The sequence below is a fragment of the Thermobia domestica genome, chromosome 8 (genome assembly GCF_964235325.1).
Source record: "Thermobia domestica chromosome 8, izTheDome1.hap1.1, whole genome shotgun sequence".
In the NCBI taxonomy this organism is placed as follows: Eukaryota; Metazoa; Arthropoda; class Insecta; order Zygentoma; family Lepismatidae; genus Thermobia; species Thermobia domestica.
The window spans coordinates 294,650,224-294,677,643 of NC_137461.1; the positions used below are offsets into that span (position 1 = coordinate 294,650,224).

Consider the following 27,420-nt stretch of genomic DNA (forward strand, 5'->3'; position numbering starts at 1 on the left):
ATGACCCTCGTACTTTTGTTTTCGTTGTATCCTCCTCCTTCCGTCTCCCTCAGCTTAAAGGGTATAATTGTGGGACGTTAAACTGAAATATTTCATTTAATTTGCAGATATTGTAATGAAAGAAATCAAAAATTAGTTTCATGATGTGTGATTATTTTAATATTAAATACAAGCATATTGTTATAACATATTGCTAATATTGAGTAACTTCCATAAAGATAACGCTTGTACGAACTAAACATGTTAAGTGAGCTTCTCCGTGGCTAAGCGGTTAGCGTACGCGACTTTGGCGTGGGAGACCCGGGTTCGATTCCCAGCGGGGGCTCATGTGGTTCGGATTCCACGTTAATCAGTAGGTCTACGTCTCATATAGCCTCGCTGCTGAACGGGACGTTAAACTCAAAATCAACTCAACTAAAGTTAAGTTGATCGTTCCCCCCCCCCCCCACGTAAGGCATCAGTGCTGCAAAAGCCCGATGAGAAAAAATATAATCTTTCGTTGCCCCTCCAGAAGTCCGTCCTTAAACGGCCCTTCTGTGCTACTATATAGGATTCCTTTAATGATTGTTATGTTAGTGATATTATTATTATTATTACATAAGTATCCATCATTAATTTAAATTTAGCGATGGCAACAACGTATCACCTCGACTCCAAACACGTGCCGTTTATGGCTTATTTGGAGTGTTATTTATGAAGACGATTACGGTAAATTTTCTGCTTGAGTACAAAGGAAGCCGGTTGGGGACCAATAGAACGTCTCGACTATACAGTGCTGTAAGCCATATTTTCCTGTCTGACTAAAACCATATTTCTGATAAACAAAATAGTTGTTTCCTTTATCACTAGAACTTTCACAATAATCTATTTACATCTGCAAACTTCCAGAATAAAGCTCAGACTTATCTCATATTTCCTGTTAAAAGACTGACTTCCTTTTTTTTTTTTTTTTTTGACAAAGTGATTTACCCCACCTTAATATATAAACTGAAATTTTGTACGATGCAAGTATCAACAGAGGGACATTGTTCGACACATTCTGCAGCACCACTAGATTGACAGTGCTACCAACCAAACATAGTCTTTCCCACAAGTCTAGTGGCTACCGCGTGCGTCTTTGGTGCATGTGATCAAAGGTTTTGACTCTCAGAGGAAGAACAAATGAGAAAAGAGCATCATCATTTACTTTTATTTATTAATTATTTCCTTTTATCTAAAGAGAAGTTAAAGCAAAAAATTTCATTTCACTTATTTATTTTATAACTTTATAATTTTCTATACGGTAATGATTTCACTTGTGCACTTGTGTATTTTTTCTGTCCCTCTGAAGTAACTCTTAAAATTTTCCAAAACCAACGGCGTATAGTACAGTCACTCATTTAATCATATGGCAATTTTCCTTCCTATTGCATGAGCAGGGTGTCTACTAAATGTACACATTTACTTTAAGAAGGTTTAACTGAATTAAGGGTATAAATAGACTGCGAACATATGACATAAAAACGATACCGATAGTGCAAAAACTATCAACAAACTTGTGGTGTCATTACCATCATTATAGGTATTCTGCAATTATTGGCAGGTCACTTCCCCCAACTGAGAAGTGTCCACGCTTCACAGTCTTTTAGCATTTTTCTTCATTTTCACTTACGATTTTTGTTAATATAATAAATCTGTACCAGGTAGCCACAGGGTTGGCTGGTTTAAACCAGCTGGTTTTTTCAAAAAAAAAAAAAAAAAAAAAAAAAAAAAATCGTAAAAGTGTAAGTGTTTGTAAAATCTTGATGAACACACATTTGTGGGTTATCACGTTTCACTCCCGTATATTATTCGTATTATATTCAGACCTAAATTCCCCATTCATTACTCAAAAAGATTATACTACAAAAGCAACTTCTTTTTACAAGTTTATTTTGTGATTTTTTTGTAGTTGTTATTATTGTTATGTAATTGCAATCGAAGAAAAATTCTAAATATTGTTTCATTTCAATGTTTACTATTGATAAAATACATCGAAAATGCCGTACTTTTTGTGTGTGTGTGTGGGGGGGGTCATACAGACCCCACGAGAGGCATTTGGTGAAATAAGTATCTTTGGTATCTATTTATGTATAAATGAGTTTGAGCCAAAGTGGACTCAAATAATTCGTATCTCTATTCACTTTTCTTATTGATATGCAGATTAAGTCGGTGTATTTCTTTAATTTGGACCAATAAAAATCGTTGTTAACTAACTTGAACTAAATTAGTTCTTCTGTACTCCGTAGTACTTTGAAATTGTTCATATATAATTCTGTGTAATGGTTTCACTTGTGCAACTGTTTATCATTTTGTCCTTCTGAAATAACTCTTGACAGTTATATTAAGAAGCATGTAAAGATCAGTATAACGTATTTTTTTTTTATCAGGATTCCTTCGTGAGTGAGTCGGCAGACGTATCGCATTTGTGGCCGATTAGTCCTGGTTCTGAGTTCAAATGGAGAACAATTTCTCTCGGATGTAACTCGAGAAGCGGTTTTTATTCCGCTTTAAGCTTATGTGACCCCTTCCAGCATAACCCGGTTGTTGCAATCAAGGCGAAACAAACTTATTTCTGTCCATATATGATATGAATATATAGAGCAAATCATTTAAACCATAAAAACCTGGTTTAAACCAAAAAACCGGTTTTTTTTTTTTGTTTTTTAAATAAAAACCATGGTTTTTGCCAACCCTGGGTAGCCACTAAAAGCTAAAGTGTCTCTAAGTTTTTGTCTCTAGGTATATGTCTAGATGAAAATAGTTTAAACACACTATGATTCTCATGTTATTAGATACTTTACGTGTCAGACAGCTTTAGTTACCTATAATTGTGGACGTCAAGTACAGCCACAACCCTCGCACTTGATTGTGAAATCAAGTAACATATTTCTTCTGCAGATTTTACAAATTTATGCTCCCATAAAATCGGATAGAACCAAATTTGTTTATTATAAATATATTTCCATGCAGAGTATTGAGAAAAAACATGAAATCTTTGAGTTTTACGTCCCACAGATATGCCGGGTAGGCTAAAGAAGATGGTGATGATGAGAAATGAATGAAATGATGGAATGAAGAAAATGGGAGAAACCCGAGAAAACTCACGTACACGGTGGTTGTCCTCCACAAAGTTCACTTGACGCGAGCTGTAATAGAACCAAGGACCCCATGCACCAGAGATGAACACTCTACCACAGAGTACTGAGTTTAACACAGGAATACAAATAACCACTCGCCTGGGGTGAGTGCTTCATCGTGCGGGCTAGTATTTAATATTATACCGAAGGTAAGTAAATGATTTCATTGTGGGATGTGGACTTGTAGAATTTTGTTGCTTATTTGTATCCTTGGTTTAACATATAAATTTTGTAGAATGTGGTGTGTCTAAGCTTATAATGCACCAAGAATATAACTTTCTCTCACGTGTGGGGTTCCTGTCTTACACAATGCGCTTTGTAGTAAGATACAGAACGCGTATATAAGTTTTCGTCCGTTTCCTCCCACTTCCTTCATTCCAACACTTAATTCGTTTTTTACCTTCGTTTCCTTTAACCTACACAGCGAAACTGCGGGGCGTAAAGCTGAAGTTCATTTCATTTCATTTCATTTTACTCTGGACTGACATAAAAATTCAGGCAAGATTTCACATTAGGCAATTCATTTAATGGTTCGACTCTTAGACACCTAGAACCTAAGCTAAAATACTACCTAACATAATTTTTCACTACTGAATATTTATTTTCTCTAATAGCTATGAATATTAACTACCAAAAATAGTCATAATAAATTAATTGCCTAAAATAAAGTCTTGCCAAAATTCACTTCATCACAGGATTGTGAAAAACCCAGGTTTTTTAAAAAGCCCAGCCCAGTGGGTTTTATTGGGTAAAATTGAGTTTTATTAAATTTTATACGTATATTTAAAGCCCTATTCCTACTTAATATACCATTTAAGCATATATGTTCTACCATACACATGAAACTACGGAATTCCCTTGTGGGACTGCGGTAGTTCACATCTGGCGCGGCTTCCTAGTTCGATCCCAGCTTCCACTAAGAGTGTTTTATAATGAACAAACATCGTGTGCATCGGTTTTCTTGGGGCTCTCCCGTTTCCTACCACTTGCGTCATGCCATTATTATTAACCAAATCACCATAGTCTTCCTTAGGCCTGGTGCACAATCATGAGACATTGAACTAAACTTAGAAATAACAAAAAAGAAAGAAACAATAATGCCCAAGGAATCCGTGAAATCTCATGGGGGACACTTTGCATCATTGACACTTGCTTATATTTTGATATCTAGAAAGAAGGAAGTATACAATTTTCTACAGTAACAAAGAGGTGGATTTTATGTAATACAAAATATGAATAAAATCCCTTCTTGCACTTATGATTCAATTCTCTGAACCTGTTGCAATGAGTTTCACTCAAAACATGCCAGGCAAATACTGGGATAGTACCTCAAGTTTAGGAGTTAAAGATAAAAAAAATGGCCTTTTTAAATGGACGTTGTGTTTCCAAAAGAAATAAAAAGCCTTTCTTTAGAACTGAAATGTTGGAATTTTTTTTTCTTCCCATTTTCAGTTGTCAATTTGGTTTCTTACAATAGATTTTACGATTAAGGGTGTTTTGTGACATACAATAATTGTACTGTGCTTCACAAACTCCATCATATACGCAGGAAGAATTAACCACGAACCTCTTGCCACATGATTAATTCGACGATCTGATTGCCGTAAGTGTTGAGAAGATAGAGGTGAATCTTTAGTAATTAATTTCCATTTTCAAATGAAGCGTTCTCGATTTGAAATTAACTGACACATGAAGAAAGACATTTTATCTGTTTATATTAATACCCAAGTATGTAACAAAAACAAAGGAAATATAGCTGCATTACTTTTGATTCCATACTAGCTGAAGTGCCCGTTCTTTGTACGGAAAGAAAGGTTCAAGGAAAAAGTTTGAGTCTCCTCTTCCCCTTAGGATACGTATGTTAGTGAAAATGTAGTAAGATATTCTATTTCTGGCATGAATTTTTAATCCCCTTCTCCCTTACGAAAGTTATCTCCCTCATCCCCTAAGCCCTTTAAGGAAAGTTACATGATAACATCCCAGCTTGAGGTAGGTACTAACCATGTTCTAAAACTCATTTCAAACTCTTAAGCCATTTCCCTTGACGCAATCACAAACAATACACATCATCGATTTAAATGTGAAGAAAGAAATCATAGAAAACACCTTCTTTCTTCCCTTAAAACTGAAACTTTCAAAAACAGGAAGTGATGTGTCCCTTCATATTTAGCAAGGTATTTATATACCGAATTTCATCTTTCTAATTTGACGTGCCAATGACACACTGTATTTTTCTCTTTACATGACTTTTGAACTTCCTTTACTCCTTCTCCTAGGATGCGCCCTAGAATCAAAGTAACATAAAATCCCAGCTCATGGTAAGTACTAAGCAAGCATTATATGTTCAAAAATTCATTTCAAAGTGCGTGTACAAAGGGAGGAGGTGGTCGGCGACGGTGGACATACGCGTGAGCAAGGTTAGTAAGAACACGTGGGTTTTCGCGATACGATTTCCAATAGCACTTGTAATGGTTTCACATTAATACCGCAACATTTGTTAATATAAGTACTTGAATCACCCGTTTCTCCTGTAAATGTTGTGTTTTTTATGTGCTTCTGGACATCTTCTGATAAACATAACCCAGATTTCCCCCCACAAATTTTACAAATCTATGGTACCCTAAGCTGGGCCAGCACCCAAAACGAAACTTCTAATTGAAAGAGAAAGTCATTTTATAGTAATTATTATTATGTACCCATATAGTAGTACTAGCATGCAAAGCTAGACGTGTAAGAAATTTGGGATAAATTCTAATTCCGCGGGGAGGGGGAGGTAAGAATTTCTTCCTAAGAATTCATACTTTTTTTGATAACTATAGCCTAATTTTGCTTAGATCAGGTTAAGTTTGGTGGTGCAGTTTTACTATTCGAATCCATAGACTGTAAAATGTACAGCAAAATTCGGGCAAGTTTTGAATTTGCCCATTTTATGTCGAGAACAGAACCCAACCAATCTCTACGGGGCTTCTAACTCGTTTCTACTACAACTTATGGGGTATGTTTAGTACAAGGGGTCCAGAAGCACGTAAAAAACACAAAATTTACAGGAGAAACGAGTGATGCAAGTACTTAGACGTAACATAACGTAATCAAATCTAACCTAACCTACCATAAACTAACTTAAGCTAACCTGAACTAACCTAAACTAACGTAATATTAATAGAAATAAGCGAAATTCTATCATTTTTTCGAAAATTATGCGGGACTCCTACACTAATATAACACAAACTAAACTAACCTAACGTAACCTAAACTGGCCTAACCTAACTTAAACTAACCAACCCTACTTTAAACTAACCGAAAGTGAACAGAAATTACCAAAATTGTAACATTTTTTAGAGAAAAAAACTGGACCCCTTCTGCTAAACATAGGCCCAACTTATACTATGGGTCCGTATAGTAAAACTGCAAGAGTCTGGTTTGGTTATGTTATGTTACCTTACTTTATATTTACGGAATAAACTTTACAACAAACACTTTAGCTAGCATCGATAAATAGGACCGCTTTAAAAGGGTGTAGTAGAGTAGGGTTGGGTAAAGTAGAGTAAGATGATAATAATAATACCGTAATAATAATAAATTTTATTGCAGAAACGCCTGAGAATATCAGATGAATTACAATAATCAGAGATGGAATATTTTAGGTTACATATATAACAATAATATAGGGATAAGTAGGGTAGGGCTAGGAACGGATTAGTTTAAGGTTAGGGACGTTTTGACCCATTTTCACAAAATTAATAATTTCTCATTTCTGAGTGAGTATACCACCTGGAGCGGGCATTGTAAAGTTAACCCTATTTAACTTCATAGTATGAAGGTAAATACCTCGCAATTTCAATTAGCCCGAAATGTGTAAACGCCATTAGAACGAACATTTTGAAAGTACTTTTTTTTAAAGATGAAAGTTCTATACATAAATACTTTTCCGTGCAGATTTACTATACGGAGCCATAATATAAATAGTAGTAGTAGTAGTAGGTGTAGGAATGGTAGTATTAGGAACGGGCTAGAAGCCCCGCAGGGGTTGGTTGAGTTCCGCGCTCGATATAAAATGGGCAAATTAGACTTGTTCAATAGTTTCTGTACATTTTACAATGTGTGGATCCGTATAGTAAAACTGCACCAATTTAAAAATACAAGAAACAAATTGTTATACTTACAGTTTTGCTACTAGCATCATTTTCAACTGGAGTGGCATCATTCTTTTCCTCAACAGTGCTATTTTCTTGCTCTTTGTCTTCGTCTTCAGGTTGATCTGGATTTGAATCTCCATAAAGCCACTTGTCCTCACTTTCATCTTCATCAACAACTCGATCAGACATGTTTATTTTATTGGAAATACGAAATAAGATTAATTATTTCTTTTCGCTACACTCCTTTAACACCAATACGTATAATATTTTGAACACTGCTGTCGGCTAATGAATTTTCTTTATCTCCAGCTTTACAGAATTTCTTTTTAGACAAAAACTTTCGTCCCACAACAACGAAGGAATATCAGTGACTGTGACATAAAGATGTAAATGTAAATGCAAGAAATTTAGAGGAATAAAAGTTAAAAAATATCTGTAATTTTCTTTTGCTACATTTTCCTAAAGTTTATTTCAAAATTTTGTGCACCGAGTTTTCTCTAACAAAAATCCCCGACTTACTGTGTGCACGACAATATATGTATCTGCTTCTACTGAAAATGACGATCGAATTCCTGTTGTAAATAAACAATGTGCTGTGTGTTGTGCAGTGTATTGAAAAAATAGTTTTTCTTGTGTGAAAGTTCGTGAATGCATAATGCAATAATTCAGGGTAGGTGTACACATTTCAGCCATTAAGACGTAATACATATAAATAAGTCAAAATAATGATGATTCTAACTATGTTATATTACGGATTGTAAAATGAGTACAAGGATTATCACTCGCGTATAAGTTACGAAAAATGTTAGTGCATTTTTAGTTTGACAATATCAGATAACGAGAATTGGACTTCTGGACATGTAGGTCAAGTTTTGATACACCACTCGATATGTTGAAAACTTACAATTCTTTCACTAATTAATTTTCTAATTATTGTTCTCCGAAAAAATTGCCTAAGCGCCATAAGATATCCCATTTAGCATATATAAAGTTCAAGGGACCACCAAAAGTTGTTGTTGAAAAATTACACTACGGTGGCTGAATGTATGGCATAAAAACTACAATGTTAAAAATAAATGAACCGATGGTAGGTGGGCACTAAAAATCACGAATGATATCTAACGCAATCAGGGCAGGGCAAAGCTGATGGTAATGCGTGATAGCGCGGGAGTGCGTTCAAAGAAAACAGGCGTGTCAGCGACAGTGAGTACGCGTAAGCGAGGTTTCAATGATACGAGTTTTGATAACACTTTTCATGGTGTCATACTACGCTTGTAAACATAAAAAAGTTCAATAAGAGATTTACAAGCTTTGCATTCAGCACCAACAAAAGTAATTACGGAAAAATAGATTAGCATGAGTGATCTTTGTTTCCGCGCGTTTCTGCAAAGATAAAGAAAATACCACAGAAGCATGTTGATAATATATCAGAAGTTGCGGCGAAATGATATTTTACCGCTTCTCAATAATCAAGGGTGTTTGCAATGCTGTTTACCAGTATAATAAATTGCATGTAGGTTGTACCAATAGGAATATTTGTACCAGGATAGCTGAACCCGTTTATGCCCCAGGACTCTTATTTTTGAACAATTTTCTGGACTGTCAGTACGCGTTAAGGAAAATAACACAATATTGCTAATGTTGGCTCATTGAAAGAGGAAAAACTACGACTGAACACAAAATTACGGAGTCCCTTCATATTCACAAATTAAAATCTGCACAGTGGGGACAAAGGGGAAATTACACCTGTATGGAGCAATCCTTTTACTACATACTCACACCATTTGGAAATAAATAAATAAAAAACAAAAAAGGTAAAAACAGTTAAGAGTGGCTGACATTAAAGTGGTCAATGTTGATTCATTTGGAATAGCGTTTTGTGACGTGAAGTTTTTCAGTTAATTCGAAATTTCTTTTATCGCTTCACTTTTCTATGCATTTTATAACATATAAAGTATTTTTCACTCTGCTCGTTTATGCGTATACCCATCACCGCTGACACGATTTTTTCCTACGGACGCACACCTCGCTACCGCTCGGACCCCCTGCTGCGCTCCTGCTCTGACTCGGTTTGATAACTTTCGTGCTTTTTAGTGGCTACCTAGCACAAGTCCGTTCGTGTTTTATGCACTAGTATGTCATGCATCCACATGTATTCCAAACAATAATCACTACCAAGGAGTCAGGATCACAAACATCCTAGTATTTTGGAGAAGAAACTAAATAATAATATTTTTTTCTTTCGATTTTCCTGTGGTCCGGTGATACAGCAGTAATGTCGTTTTTACGGTTTAAATCTTGAGCTTGTTTTCAAACGTATTGAAGCTGATGACGAGGACAATGATCCCAGAAAAGTTTTTTAGTTTATTTAAATATTATGAGTACTAAGGTTTCTGTTTTGTTTATTACTGTGACTATCATCAGTGCCCTCACGTTTATAAAGACTAAAGACGCATTCGAAGTATCGGTTTGATATCAGGATGAATAGCATCATTTTTGTTGATTGGTTTTATTTAAATCGATTTTTTTTTACTTAAATCTCATCTTTCTCCTTGTATAATACCATGCAAGTCGCGAACTGAAGGAAACATTAGAAATTAGTAATAAATGTTAATTATGCCATTTTAGTGAAAGTATTTGGATTGAATTTTGAATTAAACTCCAGTCGTTAACCTATATTTAAATTCCAAACAGTGGCGTTTTCGAAAGCTTGTTCCACGCAATGGCTCTTTCAGTTTTGGTATTAGGTCATAATTGCAAGGTCATAAGTCTGGCGAATATGGTGGATGCTCCAGTACTACCCATTCTCACCGCGCGAGCAGATTCCGCTACACGCTGCCATATGGGCTATCGCGTTGTCATGAAGAATTAATGCATCATGTAGACGTTCAAGACGTTTCTCCCGAATGGCCCGTCGTAGATGTCGTTGCAGGGAAATGCCACAGTAGTGTGGTACATGAACAGTTTGTCCATGTGATGGCACATAATCTTTCCTCTAATGTCATTGACAGGAAAACATGTTTGAAACGACATTTTTCTGGTCTTTTTTCTCGTGCTATATCTTTATGGTGGTGTGTGTTCACCCATCTGTTTATATGTAATGTTTACGTATGAACTAACCTCCCATTTGTACATTTCAGAATTTTTTATTCGTTACCATTTTCGAGAAAAAAAAAATAGTTGCCATGATTTTTGCAACGGCCCTCGTAGTATGAAATAGAACACAACTTACAACTTCAATGAGTTCATATTGTACTTCAGTAAGCTAGAAGTTGTAAATAAAGGTTTATTTTTATTACAGTATAATGCAGGTAACTTACTTGAATCTATAGAGTAATTACTGTTGGTGAAAGTACATAGTGACATATGTTAATGTTTTGTTTCTGTTTTTTAACAGGTGTTTGAGTGCCTGATTTATGTGGTTGTAATATGAGATTTAAAACGTCTCTCCTGAAAGAGCCAAAACACAAGGAGCTGGTGTCATGTGTTGGATGGAACACCACAGAAGAAGTTTATTCCTGTGGGTACGTCCTTTTTCCTGTTACTTTTAAAAAAAATATATTTACAAGAGTAAAGTTAGAATATTTCTCAACATGTACTCAATACTTTTATTGAGTACTCATGCATTTCATTTGTAGGGTTTCATAATACAGTTTCAGGACTATTGCTGATACTGAGTAACAGCTAATATGACAGAAAATTGCCATCATATTGAGTGACAATATGTAAACACAAGGGCGTATAGAGGACATTGTAAACACTTTTTAATATATAGCTATTTTTGGTTTTCTAAGTGTTAACATATCAACAAACTAGAAAGAGTTATAAAATGTACAGCTTTTTATCTTTTCAAATTTATTTTACTGCTTTGTCCCTTAATGTGTATATATATTTTTAAAAATAAAACCAAAATACTTGTATCATTTTCCAGCACTTTGTTTACGTTATGCAATACCTACTACAGAGTGCCTTCTTGGGGTCCATTTTAAGAAATGTAATTAGACATATAATCTGCAGTACCTCTCAGACTGCGATCCAGCTGTAATCAAATGTTATGCTTTGAACAAGAATACCTGTACTATACGGCTGCAAAGTTAATGCGCCAAAATAGAAAGTCCACAATAGAGGTTCACTCACATCCGAGATAGTCTTAAACTTTTAGTCGGTACTGCACTTAGCACTACTCGGCTCTTTAAAACGCAATGAAAATTGGTACCCATGTATCAAAATATATCAATAGGAATCTCGCATACTATAACTAACTAACTCTATGGCCTATGAAACCCGGGGATTCAATGCCGCGTTCACAAAAGCTCTCCACTGACTTCTATCCTTAGTTAACTGCATCCAGTTTCTAGTTTGTATTCCTATCTGACATACTATACCAGTAAAAATTGTTTTCAGATCGTATTATTGATTCTAGGTCAGCTTGAGATTTATGGGACAACTCTCGCATTTCGTTTCCTGTCTTGCACTTTATAAATCTATTTGAGTAAGGCATCTAAAAAGTCGTCTTTATTATTATTATTCGTGGTGATAGTAGTGCTAGTAGTATGAATTTAGGTAATAGAGTGAAATATTTAAATCTATAGTAATAATAATCTATAGTTTTTTTCTTTTACAGTGATGACCATTTACTGTTACGCTGGAACCTTGTATCAAATGACACGACAACAGTGCTTACTTTGCCAGACGAGATTTATCCCACCGATCTCCATTGGTTCCCCAGGGGACAAGTTTCAGGAAAGAAACAGGGATTAGATCTGCTGTTATTGACTTCGGCTGATGGTACGTAGTAGAACTTAATTGCTATTTTGGTTACGAGAAATATACTATTGTTTAATTGAAATGTATAATTACGAAATGGTGGTACGTTTGCCACATGCTATGTAAGTGACATATGAAGATATAAGTATACCAAATTTTCGCGCGTACATAGATTTTTGGCATGGGAGTGTGTAATGTGCGCGAATATGCACGCAACATTCCTTGTTGGTGAATAATTAGTACTAATTATAAGCTTAGAAACCAGTAATTACCTTTCCAAGTATCATTATGATTCTTCCCATGAATATATTTTTTTCCATGCAATTGTTGAATTTTCTTTGATAGGGTGTCAATCGTCTGAGATTGTTTCCTAGGAGTGGTTTAGAGTGTAATAAATTTTAGGTTAGTTATTAGATAGACAAGCTTAATAAATGAAATTATTTCCGTACTTTAACTTCTCACTCTAATGCCATTAAGCTAATAAAGACGCTTGATTAGTGAAAATGAATGATCATGAAATTATTTATTTTTATCATCATCATCACTATTATCATAATTATTGTGTCATCATTGGTATGTCTCTTGCCGCAACTGAGAAGCTTTTATGCCCCACGTACCATGTTTCTGTTTTGATATCGTCCATTCATTGTAGTGTCCTTCGCCCCCTCCCTCTGTTTCCTGCCACCATACCCCCTAGCACGTTCCTCATGATATAGTTCCTTCTTAGCCAATATCGCAACCAATTTCTCTCCCTCTTTTCTTTAATATCTAAAACTGTTGTATTCTCCCTCACCATTACTAACACCCATCATTCGTTTCGGCTTGACCTAACTAGTTCTCTCCATTCTTCTCCACACTCACATTTCGAAAGCTTTCAGTCATCTTTCATTATTTTTACGTAATGTCCATGTTTATACCCCATACAGTAGAATACTCCAAACAAAGCATTTTATGAGTTTCTCAGCTGCGTGTTTATGTTCTTTCCCAGTGGATATCGAACCCTGGACCACGTGTGCCAAAGCTGTAGGAGCTAGCTACTAAACCAAGAGCACGGGCATGAGCTTACTAACTCTATAATAAATAATAAGTTAAAGTGTGCAATTGACTCATATTGTAAATATAATGAAAAAGCTTTGCTCAAAACTGAAAACTGTTTCTACAGAGATTTTATTAAGCGCTTGCAGGGACATGGATTTAGAAGTAAATGCAGGGAAAACTAATACATGGAAGTGCGTCGGGACCGTAATACGGCAAATTATGGATGCGTTAAAATATTAAATAATACTTTTGATAAAGTGCATAGTTTCAAATATCTAGGATCAATATTAACAGACGAAAATCATGTTCACGAAGAAATTAAATGTCGAATATAAGCAGGGAATTCGTGTTACTATTCGGTTCAAAATCTCTTGTCGTCGGGAATTCTGTCGAGGAATCTGAAGCTTAAAATATATAAAACGGTAATCATGCCTGTTATTTTGTATGGTTGCGAAACATGCTCGCTTACTTGGAAGGAAGAACATAGACTGAAAGTATTTCAGAACAAGATCCTGAGACGAATATTCGGACCCAAGAGGAACGTGAATGGGGAATGGCGGAAACTTCATAACGAGGAACTACATAACTTATACGGTTTACCCAACATTGTAAGGGTCGTCAAGTCTAGGAGGCTTAGATGGGCAGGTCATGTAGTTAGAATAGAAGAAAGTAGAAACGCTTTCAAAGTCTTGACTGGAAGACCCATCGAAAAACGACCATTAGGAAGACCTAGGCGCAGATGGGAGGACAATATTAAGATGGATCTCGCAGAGATAGGAATACGAAGTAGAAACTGGATCCAATTAGCTAAGGATAGAAGTCAGCGGAGAGCTTTTGTGAACGCGGCATTAAACCTCCGGGTTCCATAGGCCATAGAGTTAGTTAGTTAGATAGTTAAAGCAAAACTTATGAAGCCTTTAAGTACGACATCGTTGTTACGTTTTTAGGGTATTCTCCGTTATAAACATTTTAGATGCTGTCTTTTAACTGTAGAAGTCCTGTAGAATACCGAGTATTGCTGTAGAATACCATACTAATAATACTACGAAGAAATTACAAAGAAATAGAAAATGCATTTATATGGCATAATCTATTTAGAAACCACATACTTGTTAACACCTATATGGTATATGGTGCCTTAGTTAATTTTAACAACAAGAGTGTTTTTTAAATAGATGGTTGTATGTAAATTAATTTCCTAGTCCTTTATTAGAACTCAGCATTTGGAGAGAATTTTAGAAATAGTATGCGTGTATTAAAGGAGTATGTGTGTGTCACCGTTAGGAAAATGCAGTACGTACATAGAAACAAAAAGAAAGAGAATCCTCCAAGCAGAATAAATACTCGGTGTTATTATTACCAACAAACATCACATTTTTAACGCTACAAAGATTTTTTTTTTTTTTTATTTTCTCGAGGGAGACACGAAGTGAATAATTGAGAAGGCACCCAGGTACTAACGCCTGCAAACACGAACTCTTAAGATGTTTATGTTTACAAGTGTTAACCTACTAGTGTATATAGCTATTACATGTGGAGTTAATTCCCATCTTTGTTTTTCACAATTAAGTTTTTCTTATCTAGTTTTGACAACACTGATAGTTTAATTAGCGAAAAGTAGAGTGATTTGTTTTATGAATAGGATAAGAAGCAACACACACGCACACACACACATGCAAATAACAAGAACGTATATACAGTTTGCAGTAAGTTATATTTTTAAAATCGTAATTTTTGATGTTTATGTATTTTGGAAAGGTCTTTATTCTCTTACTTTACGTAATCAATAATTTAATTCTTGAAAGCGAACATTTTGCTATGTGCTTCAATAATTTCATAAAATACAGTTTTTATCTAAATTGCCAAGTTTTCATAGTTTACGCGACTTCTGTAGTTTTTTAATGTATAGCATAATGTATTTGTCTGTCTGTTAAATAAGGTATTTTTTGTTTGTTTGTTTGTTTTAAGTTATGTGGACTTTTATCTTTCATATTTTTAGACCAATTCCGAAAACTAAAAGTATTATATTTGACATCTCTTTCATCTTCTTTTCGTCATGCAAATTATCTTTGGCTGCTAAAAAGATTTTAACTAAACGTAAACCTTCCATTGTAGCCCACCTAGAGGAATACCTAAGCTATGTAATTTTAGATTTCCAAACGATACTGTGCATGAATATGGGAAATCTTACAGGCAGCTATATACGTCTGCTCTCCGTCTGTCTGTCTGTTAACAGGTGTCAGAACAAAAACGGTAACGGAGACTGAAAAGTGGTTCTTTACAATCGATTCAGCGTCCCAAGAATAAATTCCATCTCCAACCATATCTCCCTGCTAAAATCGAGAGTAGTAGAAATTTATACTACTTCTTCTTTCAATATTTATATCTATAGAGTAAAAGACAGTTAAGAGATAGCGAGAAATGTGTTTTTGGTATGAATTAAGCGCTCCCAGGAATGAGTTTTATGTCAGCCTTTATTCAAACCGGAAGTCTTGAAAATTGATGCTTTCCGGTTTTAATACTGATCGCCATAGTGAAAAGCGGTAAGAGATATTGAGGAGCATTTTTAAAATAATGATTCAGTACCGGAAGAATAGCTTCCATCACCGATTGTTTTTCCCCAGTTACAACCGGATGTGATAGAAACGTAATACCGCGTGGAATATTCCTATTAGAGTGAACACACTAATAGGAAGTAACAAAAGTTTTTTTTCTATGCATTCAAAATCCCAAAGAATAGATTTAATCACAGCTCATATTTTTCTGTTGAAACCGGAAGTGTTAAAAACTGCTGTAACTTCCGGTTTCAGTATTGATTTATACAGTACTAATTGTAAGAGACTAATTCTCGGAGTTTTCCCGTTTTCTCCCACTTTCTTCATTCCACCATTTCGTTCATTTCTCATCATCACCGTCTCCCTTAGTTTCGGTGCGTAATCGTGGGACGTTAGAACTACATATTGGATTTCATTTTTTTCAACCGGAAATTACAGATGTATTACTCTCAATTTTTAGTATTCAGTTCGCTTGGTTCGGAAGTCTACCATAGATTCAGAATATGAAACAAAACTCTCTTTTTATTAGATTAATTCTTTCTGTATTTTGTAAAAATAATAATTAAAAAAATAACAATAACTATTTTCTCTCCAGGCCGATTCCATCTGATTAACAAAAATGGTAGAATAGAAAAAAGTGTTGAAGCTCATAAAGGAGCAGTGCTAACTGGAAAGTGGAGCTACGATGGAGCTGGTCTTCTTACAGGTTGGTTAATCCTATTCATTCATAATTCTCGAATTGAACGTATACAACTGCTGACTGAAAGTCCTGGAATACCCAGCAAATTGTTAAATGATTCTGGAAGGTTCTCGAATTTATTCTTGAAAACATAATAAATAAGTATGTAATTGTTTGTAATTTTTAACATTAGAGTTTAAAAATTAATGTACGTAATCCAGCAGGAAGTCGTTGGAAATACACACATAAAGTCTCAACTGTGTTTATAGAAGATTACTATAACGTCTTCAAAAGTTTTTAGCATGAATCCACTGGGATACACGTGCCAACAGAACTTCCTGAGCGAAACAAAACTTTTAACGTAAAAATGTAAATAATAATTTTTACAATAAATGCTTTGTTTTCCTCGGCGAGTAATTTAAATCAGAATTAAGTAAACTGAAAGCAAAGCTTGTGCAATAGAAAATATTACTGTTTAATACTTATTGGTCCTTCATTTATGCTATTGTAATACGTGGAAACACACTTTAAACTTTAATAGAGCAAAATCTTGTTGTGCTCATTTTAAGACAATATAACTTAAAACGTTGTTAAGAGACAACTTTTTCTTGCTATTTACACAAACGTCGACGAAGTCCTCTTCGTTTGTCTAGTGGCTTATGTGTGCACCTTTGGTGCACGAAGTTCTGTATTAGATTCCCTGTGGGAGAGCATAGAACGGTATACTGTGGTTCGAATTCCCTGTAGGTTCACATCTTATATAACCTTAGTAGTGATAAGGAACGCGAAACTTTAATAAAATAAGTAACGAAATTAGCAAGTTGTTATTATTACTGTACACGAATAAAGGTCGTAAATAGAAAGGAATACATTTAAATGTCAAATGTATTACAAATGCATCTGTCTTTTGTGTAAATGAACATTCTAAATAGAAAGGAACACCTCTTAATTGTTCTAGGTAAGAACTACAAACCAAAATACTTATACAGAATGCAAGACTGAAATAAATTGTGGAACGATGACATTAATTATTTGAAAAACAAAAACAACCCACAATTAATAATGTCGTGTTATTTTTGTAACAACATTTGTGATTAAGGAGCAATTACATGTAAAATTATTTCTGAGCGTTTACATGGAAGATTATTTCTGTTTTGAACGTTTGGTCAGCTTTCCTTCATTCTAATACTTTTATGTTCAAAAATACCTGTTATTACGCGTTCTTTAACATCTGAGATGGTATTCTGCAATAAGTCCAGGATTTTACAAGTAATTGATGTATAATAATGTCTATGTATGATATAACGTGACTAGACTGACTAATTTAGTAGTCGATTTATTGCAACAGCTGGAGAGGATGGTCAGGTGAAAATATGGTCTCGAAGTGGAATGCTCCGTTCGACTATAGTGCAGTCAGACACACCAGTCTACAGCGCAGTGTGGAGTCCGGATTCAAACCAAGTTCTTCATACTTTGGGGAAAGTACTAGTCATTAAGCCTCTGGCGCCAAACAGTAAACCAATTCAGGTAAGGAAATTTTCAGATATACAAAACAATGTATAACAATATTGTATTCAATACAAACTGAAAATAAATTTATTCCACGTTTATTTTTTCAGTGTGGTTGGCTTACATGCTTCACAGTTACTGATTAAATAATAGGATGTATATTAATAACGATACAGTTTGACACTTACCTGAAGCATCCGAGTGAGAAGCAGTCGATAAGTTCTTAGTACTATCAGTGCGCTGTTTTTTAAAAAGCTATGTTCGCCCAGAAACTACATTTCTGCAAGATATTCTTTGTGGTAGAAATAACGATTATGAGTTCATGAAGGACTTTTCCGTAGGTGTCCTTGCTTATGAAAAGAATAGTCCTGTGTTGCATAATTAATTATGCGTGTACAGTTTTATATTTTTATTATTGTAAGTATCAGCTAATTTTCAAGAGAAACTAACCAACTTATTTCCTAAATACAAACAAGAATGAAAGTAGTAAATATAGAAATTGAAAGCAGGAAGAGACATGAGTGAAATTGAAAACAAGAGTATATATTGTTTAACATACAAATAAACAACAGGGAAATTTGGAATTCAACATTCAACTCTGTTGGACGTATCGCCAGAAATCACACTTGAAGAAGGACGGGTTGGAGGTGAGGAGATAGTTACTAGTCGTCGTGGCATGCATTATTACCTATTTCCTGTAAGTTTGAATCTCTTTGCTTTTTTGAGAAAATTCAAGGACAAAAAGTTCATAGAGGTAGAGGTCTCCTGCAGACAGCCTGACACATTCAGTTAAGATTCATTTATACTTTATTTCACATTAGGTTTAAAATCATTTAGTTTGTCCTTTACCATATTTATCTTTAGGTGATGAAAAATTTAAATACTTCTGTACTACCGTTATAATCTAAATTTCCTTAATTGAAAATTTATAAAATGTAACTTCTATCATTTATCATTGCTCATGAATTTAATATGTTCATTCAATAATTGATGACAGTATCATTTTGTAGATAATATAACAATAAGCTTCAAATTTCAAGAAAAGAGTTAATTCACTACTTAATTCACGTAAATCTCAACTGCAAATATTAATTGTTCTATAAGTAACTAATTGCCTTAAGTTACTAAACATTCTAAGACATGTAACAGTTCTGCTATTAGCAGTATTTAGACGGAAAATCAATAAACTTCAACAGACTATTTATTTGTGTCCCAAAATGGAAAATTCGTGTGGCCACATGTTTGTAATTTGTCGAAGAAGTCATTTACAGCAAGGTAACTGTTTCATTTTTTTTCTGGTGAGGTTTCACAGTTATTAATATGCTTTCCTAAAAGAAGTAGTGTGGAATGATTTTAACTTGTTTGTGCAGAGGAGAATAATTGGTCGAAGTTGGAATAAGTATACAACGGCGGTTATAAAGGTTCAGCTGTTACGAGTGGTGCTGAAAGACTAATAAATGTCATTCAAGACTAAAGTGATGTGGGAAGTTTTCGTGTTTTGGGAATACAGATAAATATCAACATTTATGGACTTTAAGTCTTAGATATTGGTAACGAAAGGACTGCTCTTTTCATAAATAAGGACACCTAGGGAAAGTTCCTTATGAACTCATAACCTTTATTTCTGTTAAAGAGATCTTCTTCGTGGCTACGCGGTTAGCTTACGCGTCTTTGGCGTGGAAAAACCGGATTAAATTCCCGGCGGGAGTACATGTGGTTCGGATCCCACGTTGAGGTGTAGGTCCACGTCTCATATAGCCTCTCTGCTGAAAGGGACGCTAAGTTGAAAATCAAATCAAATGAAATTGCCAGGGAGAATATCTTGCAAAAACGTAGTTCTTCGAGCAACGTACGTTTTTAAAAATGCACTAGTAATGGCTAGAATTTATTATTATGCTTCGCATTTCTTTCGAAACAGGTGAGTAGAGGTAAAAATGATGGTAGGAAGTAACACTTGTTTCTTACAGCACTGCGATCTTTGTGTTTGAAACCAATAAATGTAGAAATTTACGAAGTCCTGTAACGGTTAATTTTAAAAAAATATCTGGAACGGATTTTTTGGTTGGAAAAAAAAATCGGAAGCGGTCACAAGGAAACAAAATTACTTTTATCACTTTAATACCCACTAAGCTACTTTTTGTGTTATCTCTGTCTCGACTGTACTCTTCCAAGCTTTCCTTAGTACCACTTCCGTCGACACTTGGAAGCCATTATGAAACCAAATCTAACGTCACTCATGATTGCTTTGTAATATTTCTTTCCTCCTCTTTCTGTCCTTATCATCTATTGAAGCGAGAGCACTTAAGAGACGAAATTTTATTTTGTTTGTATTTGTATCGTTTTCACTGATTTCTGGTTAGTAATTTGGATAGTTATTTCGTTATGGGGAGGTGAAGAAGTAAGAATAGTAGAAGGAAAAGATAAATAGCAGAATAGAAATAAGTTCTGTTAAAATGCAGAAACTACGCTGAAGGTAGTTGTGCAGAAGAAAGGATAATAAATATAGAAATAAATATATGAATTAGTGAAGAAATTGATAGAAAAAATAAATCTTAAATAATAATAATAATAAATTCACTCTCCAATATCTTAAAATTTCTTTGTTCCAACTATTTATATATATCAAAAATACTGAAAACAACCTAGACTAAAACGACACAGTATACGCCCTAGTGCTAAATGCTTTACCTTATGGAGAATAGAGAAAAGAAGGGAACCAAGAAAGAAAGATTGAAGAATAGAAAAGTGTCTGGGAAGCGTTAACATAACGAGCAATTGAAGACTTGTGAATTTCTTTCTCTTTTCTTTTCTCGCTACTTCTTCCCATTATTATTCAAAATGAACATAGAGTCATTTTATATGTAATGGGAAAGGGAAATCAAGACTCTTGCATTTCTTGTTGTGAACATATTAACATATACTGCGAAAATATTTGCACTGCCTTTCGTAGGGACAAATAGTTTCTTTTTTTTTTTTTAATTTTTATTTTAGTGATATGCATTAAATACTCTAATTAGTTCCAGGAGGTAGAGTTGCCACATCTTATGCAAAGGGTCACTGGTTCGATTCCAGACCACGTTACTTGTGGACAGCATATGTCCGTGGGTTTTCTTGTAGTTCTTACGTTTCCTCCCACATTCCCATTCCATCAATTCATTAATTAATCGTCTCCTTTAGTCTAAAACTAGAAATATCATTTCAGTTTGTTTTTCCAAAACGCTGCAGTACATTCTTTATATTTCTTTGTCTCCTATGGTTAGGACCACACATATAGACGTACAATTTCAACATACATCCATTCGAATTTGTTAATAATGTGCCGCAAATACCGCAATAAATTAATAATAGAAAAATAATTTAATCACGTGAAGGAAACACATGATGTCTAAAGCTCAATAAATCCATATCTATTCCTGTGCTGCTATTTGGTGGATATAATTGCTTCACTGGTGAATGGAAAACTCTTCCGATTACGTGGTAAAAGAAGAAAAACAGTCGATTTCTTCTTACAAATATTCTCTATAGGTACGAATTTAATTAAATTTAAAGAGTGAAAAATGACTGAACACAGATCTCAGGGGTGAAAGCGTTGATTGATCAGAAAGTGGACTGAAATTTCTAGTTAGTGGTTATCGCAGTGATAGTAAGCTATACACTCGGGTTCAATTTCAGGCCCACTCGAACATTTTTCAGTCTTATGAATTTTATAATCCGACTAGTTTGTACACTTACAATTGACATATCAAAAATAAAAGACACCTGTTGTGTTGCCTCCTATGTTTTTAGACAAGCGATTTCCAATTGACAAGGCTTTTTTCCTTTGCTACTTGCCTTTACACTCTGAAACACAGTAGTAAATGATTCTCTGGGAAGGTCATCGAAGAATGTGAAATGATCACGAGTCACACATACTTAAGTAAGAAGACTTATCGCATATAATTAGAAAGTGGATTTCCTATGCAGCGGAAAGCTGATTGATACATAATAATGTTATTCGTGCCAAATGCGACATATTGTCATTCTGTGAATACTAAATATTTATGTCAACTCAGATAGAACTTCTGATTGTCGGTTCTCGATCTACCTAAATCTCAGACTGGCTCTTTACAGAATATTGCGAGAAACTGAAATGAAAATAACATAAAAGTGATAATTCAGTGATAAACGAATTTGGATTCAGTTACCTGTTCTCACTATAAGTGGAGAGCTATGCTTGAATTGAGATATAAGGCAAGAAATCTGAAACAGTCAGAAAAGGTAATATGAAAAAGGCACTTACATCGTGTTTTTCTGGTAGCTTGAAGTCAACCTCGAAGATTGTGCCTCTTCACGACTCGCGTAAGTATAGAGGAATAGTAAGTGTCGAGGACTGAACAGCAAGTGTGGTTGATTGAATCTAGAGATTCCTTTTTATATAAACATCGGAATGCAACTCGTATGCCTTTCATATTTCCTTGGCTGGAAATTTCACATATCTGTCTGTTAGAATCAGGGTTGGCTGGTTTAAATCAAGGTAGTTTAAACCCTGGTTTAAACCAGCTGGTTAAAAAAAAAAAGTTCGTAAAAGTGTGTTCGTAAAATCTTGATGGACACACATTTGTGGGTTATCACGTTTCACTCCCGTATATTATTCGTATTATACTGTATTCAGACCTAAATTCTCCATTCAGTACACAATAGCAACTTTTGTTTTTTGTATAAGTTTATGAATGTTTCTTATGTGATTTTTTTATAGTTTATTATTATTATTATGCTGTTGCAATCAAAGAAAAATTCTAAATATTGTTTCGTTTTAATAATGTTTACTATTGATAAAATACATCGAAATGCCGTACTTTGGGGGGGGGGGGGGGGTCATACAAACCACACGAGAGGCATTTATTGAAATCAGAAGTATTTTTGATATCTGTTTATGTATAAATGGGTCAAAGTGGACTCAAATAATTCGTATTTTTATTCACTTTTCGTACTGATACGCCAATTAAGTGGTTGTATTTCTTTAAGTTGGACTAATAAAAGTCGTAGTGAACTAACTTGGACTAAATTAGTTCTTCTGTACTCTGTAGTATTTTGAAATTGTCCATATGTAAATCTGCATAGTGGTTTCACTTGTTACACTATTTATCTTTTTGTCCTTCTGAAATGACTTTTGACAATTATATTAACAAGTATGTAAAGATCAGTACAACGTATTTTTTATCAGGAGTCCTTCGTGAGTGAGTCGGCAGACGTATCGCAGTTGTGGCCAATTAGTCCCGGTTTCGAGTCCAAATGAAGAAAAATTTCCCTCGATGTAAGCCGAGAAGCGGTTGGATTCCACTTTAAGCGTCATGTGACCCCTTCCAACATAACCCGGTTGTTGCATAATAACACCAAGACGAAACAAACTTATTTTTGTCCATATGTGATATAAACACATAGAGCAAATTATTTAAACCAAAAAACCCTGGTTTTTTGTTTTTTTCAGTAAAAACCATGTTTTTTGCCAACCCTGGTTAGAATAAACTAAGCTTTGAGCTTGTCGTAATAATCCAAATTAGATTTTGAACCGACTCCCATTCAATTCAGACAGTTAGTGTTTTCTACTCAAACCAGTCTTAAATTATTTACATGGATCAACAAAATACAAAATTTAAATATTCACAAATTACAGTAATTTTGCTATACTACAATATAAAAATAATAAAGTCGTTTTAATGCGGCCAAATTCCAAGACAGACAAGTCGCCAACATTTAGAGTAATAGAGAATATATGACTCACGGGAAATTACTGGTTGATGAAAAATGATGGCATGTTAGTCAAGTGGCAACAGTAAAATATTTTGCTGTATTTATCCATATAATGAAAGAGATTTGTATTGAAATTTCGAGGTAACTACATTTTACTGGTGTCAAATTAAATATTATTGCACTTTGTAAACAAATGTATTAACTTTTCTTGGTTTTATTCGTTTGTTTATTTTTATATGTTTACATTTTACAGTGGAAGGCTCATGACGGGTTAATACTGAAAGTTGCGTGGAACCCTAGTAATAACTTAATTGTTTCTGGAGGAGAAGATTGCCGCTACAAGGTATGTTTACAAGGTGTATTTTACATGTAGATGGGTCAGTTGGAAAAAAAAATATACAATGTCATGTAATGCGAGAAGAAAATACCTGCACGTGCCTGTTATCTGGTAACGTCATTCTCCCGCTATAAACATGCCAAGGTTTGTGAAATTTTGTTAATTGTTTCTGTGTGACTTGCATTTAACGCGGATCAAATGTGGTTCCTATGTTAATAGAGCTAAAATAGCGCGCAATGATCGAGTTTCTAAGAGCAGAAAAAGTTAATCCTCGTGAAATTCATCGCCGTTTACAATCAAATCAATTCATCCAGTTTCTCGGGGCTTAGTGGCTCAGTGGTAGAGCGCTTACCTCTGGTGCGTGGATTCCTAGGTCGATCCCCGGTCAAGTAAGTTTGTGGTGAATAACACCATGTCCGTGGGTTTTCTCGGGTACTCCCTTTCCCTCCCACATTCTCATTCCACCAAATTTTCCATCATCATTCACTTGCCTTAATCATCGTCTTCACTACAGCGAAATTAAACTACCGCTAATTTTAGAGTTTTTCTATAATATCTCCAAAACAAATAAAAATATTCGAAAAGCAGAAACGTAGTGAACTAGACAATACGATTTTGCATGTGATACCATTACCACAATTCACCTATCTGCTTTTGGTATGCCGCTATTTACAGAAACCGCAAAAAATGCTAAATCTATCTACAGTTGCAAATCGAAACCAGATAGATGAGTTGTGATAACGGTATCACATGCAAAATGGTATTGTCTAGTTCACTACGTTTCTGCTTCTCGAATATTTTTATTTGTTTTGAAGATATTACAGAAAAACTCTAAAATTAGCGGTAATTTAATTTCGCTGTAGTGAAGGCCCTTAAGGGCACTATCGTGGAACGTTAAACTAAAATATTTCATTTCATTTCATTTCATTTTCAATTTCGTGCAGTTCCTATCGATGTTTCTTATCTGCTACAGGCACTGGTGAGTACTTCAAGGTTCAAGCTCAGTGGACGTCTTGCCTTTTTCTAATGCAGAAATTTTGCTCTCATCTTACTCATCATTACATATTTCTATTCGTAGCTTCCTCTTCGCAAAATTGTTTCTTTTATACCATATGCCCTTTCGTAAACGAATGGGTAATGTACGTTGTCCCGAGTTCACTTTCCGACTGGATACTTACCACGAATGCAAACCCTAATAGAGGTCTGGAGGGCATGGTGACTCAGTTGTAGAGCGCATACCTCCAGTGTAGGAGTACTTGGTTCGATCCCAGACCAAATTTTTGTTGGGTATCATCGCATCCGTGGATTTTCTCATCTCCTCACATTCTCATTCCACTAAATCTCTCATAATGTCTCATTAATCATCTGTCGCATTTAGCGTACAGGGCATAACCGTAGAACCTTAAAATTAAAGATTAGAGTTAGGAATTAGATTTCTGGACTTTCGACATCTACAGAGGTTGTTCAGTCTACGTTTGGCCGATTTCGTTCCTTCCCCCTCCCGGGCAGAATGGAGTCACCCGACCTGGCTCGTAGCGTCCTGCAGTGGCTTCCTGGGAACGGAGTTGTTTTTCCGCGCGGACGACCATAACGCACAAAACAGGACTATTGTTATGAGTGTTGTGTTAAATTTGTTTCCAAGTGTGTGGGTTTCCGCTCTGTGACCAAAATACCGCCCAAACTAAGCCGGTTTTGGGAAGGCTACGTTGCGGCTCTTTATGACGCCCACTTTAGTGTTTCTGCCATTAAAAAAGTGCAAGAAGAATTGTTGCAACATCAGTTTAAGTGGAATAAAAAATGTTATTAAAAAGCTCCACCATTTGGATCACCAACGAAGTTGCCTAGGAAGCGGGAAAGCACCAAGGCCACCTCCACCATGCAGAGGAAAATTTCGCAAAATGGCAATACAAGAAAATCTGCCAACACAAAGGTGTATAGCTAATCGTCTTGATGTGTCTTTGGGGACTGTGAGCCGGACGTTACACCATCAGCTCAAGCTGGAAAAAGTCATGAAAGCTCGCTTTCGTCTTCTCACGGATGCCCACCAAAAGGAACGAAAGTGTAACGCCCGGAAGCTGCACGAACGGCATCTGGCCACACAAAGGTGGATGTACGTCGTAACGCTCGATGAAGCATCTGACTGCGGCAAACCGAGAGCCATCATGTACCGAGAGAAAGGTGCCAAGAACTTCAGAAGGTGGGTCCATGTCTATAAAGAATCCTTCCCAAAAGGGTTCATGGTCATTACTGGCTACTGTTACCGAGGTAAACTGAAGATTCGTAGGGTGGCGAAGAACTGCAAAATAAATTCGCAGTATTTTCAGGAGCAAATCATGCGGCCGATCTACGAGCATGAGATTCCAACAATGTACGGAAATGACGCCAATCTGGTGCGCATTCACATGGACAAGTGCTCATCACATACCTCACGATCGTCGCTCGCATTCTACAGGGAGATGGAGGAGGCAAGTGGTATACAGGTGATACCTTTCAATGAGGTACCTGTTAAATCTCCAAATACAAGTCCTATGGACTATTATGGATTTGGATTGCTGAAGCGGGCTTTCGGAAAATGGCGTGTGATAACTGTGGAAGGACTTTGGAAAGCTGTGCAAAGAGAACGGGACAAGATTCCCCTCCCAGTTCTTCAGAGAAGCCTATTACAGTGGAAATTACGCTGTCGGGCTATTGTTAGGAACCAAGGGAAACACACCGAGCACTTACGGACCTGGCGTCATTTATTCTTCTAAATTTTTAGGTAAGTCGAAATGGGCCAAATGTAGACTGAACAACCTCTGTATGGCCATATTACCCCGTCACGGATGAGGGATGACGTCCCTTGGCGATTACACTATCCGAGGAAATTGAAGGAAGCGGCCTGGGACTGGTATGTTAAGTACCATCCCGGCATTTGCCTGGTGTGAATGAGGAAAACCTCATTCAGGATTGCTGGTCTACAAAAGGTTTTACACTTTTTCGACCGAGTACCCTCACCGGGAATGGAACACTCGACTGCTTGCACCAACCGGTGAATTTCAGCCGTGGTTACATGTTTCGCCCACAGAAATCGAATAACTGAGCGGACTTCATCACAAGACTAGTTTTCCAAACGAGTCGCCATTTGTGTTTACCTACAACTAGTTCCGTAGGTGGCGGGTGGCTGGAATTCTGCACAGTTGCCAACTCCATGTATTAAAATTACTGTACACTCCTCATTCCTCTATAACAGACGAAAACTTCAGAAATATCAGCGTTGTAACCTTAGTTTCTATCCTCCATCGTGAGTGTGGAATACGTGCATTAAATAAACTAAATTTCCACAAAATACCCGCATTTTCAAAACGTAGCGTAGGATCCCTCTGGATTCTCTCGATTTCACCTACTTCACAGCTCAAACCATTACTTTATCATCCATATTTCTGTTCTTTTAATAACTCGAACTATTACTATCTTTACTTACTTCTGTTTCACATGAGTTGCGTTAATTTCATTATTCTCATCGCGTGTGTTG

General features: G+C 35.6%; 2 protein-coding genes across 5 annotated transcripts in view; one reads left to right on the forward strand and one right to left on the reverse strand.

Moving 5' to 3' along the window:
- Window positions 1–7,574, reverse strand: part of Fip1 (Factor interacting with poly(A) polymerase 1) — a 56,930-nt gene extending 49,356 nt beyond the window's left edge. The window contains exon 1 of one of the 4 annotated variants that reach the window (XM_081770023.1): window positions 7,322–7,574. In XM_081770023.1, coding sequence (XP_081626149.1) covers window positions 7,322–7,483 — 162 coding nt within the window. In that variant the 5' untranslated portion in view covers window positions 7,484–7,574. The remainder of the gene's footprint in view (window positions 1–7,321) is intronic. The other 3 variants (XM_081770022.1, XM_081770021.1, XM_081770024.1) reach the window with 3 other exon arrangements.
- Window positions 7,575–7,865: 291 nt separating this feature from the next.
- The window catches only part of Oseg5 (intraflagellar transport protein Oseg5), a 60,168-nt gene continuing 40,613 nt past the window's right edge, over window positions 7,866–27,420 (forward strand). The window contains exons 1-6 of the mRNA XM_081770025.1: window positions 7,866–7,964; window positions 10,692–10,818; window positions 11,919–12,082; window positions 16,250–16,360; window positions 17,682–17,860; window positions 23,826–23,915. Of these exons, the coding sequence (XP_081626151.1) occupies window positions 10,724–10,818; window positions 11,919–12,082; window positions 16,250–16,360; window positions 17,682–17,860; window positions 23,826–23,915 (639 nt within the window). The 5' untranslated portion in view covers window positions 7,866–7,964; window positions 10,692–10,723. The remainder of the gene's footprint in view (window positions 7,965–10,691; window positions 10,819–11,918; window positions 12,083–16,249; window positions 16,361–17,681; window positions 17,861–23,825; window positions 23,916–27,420) is intronic.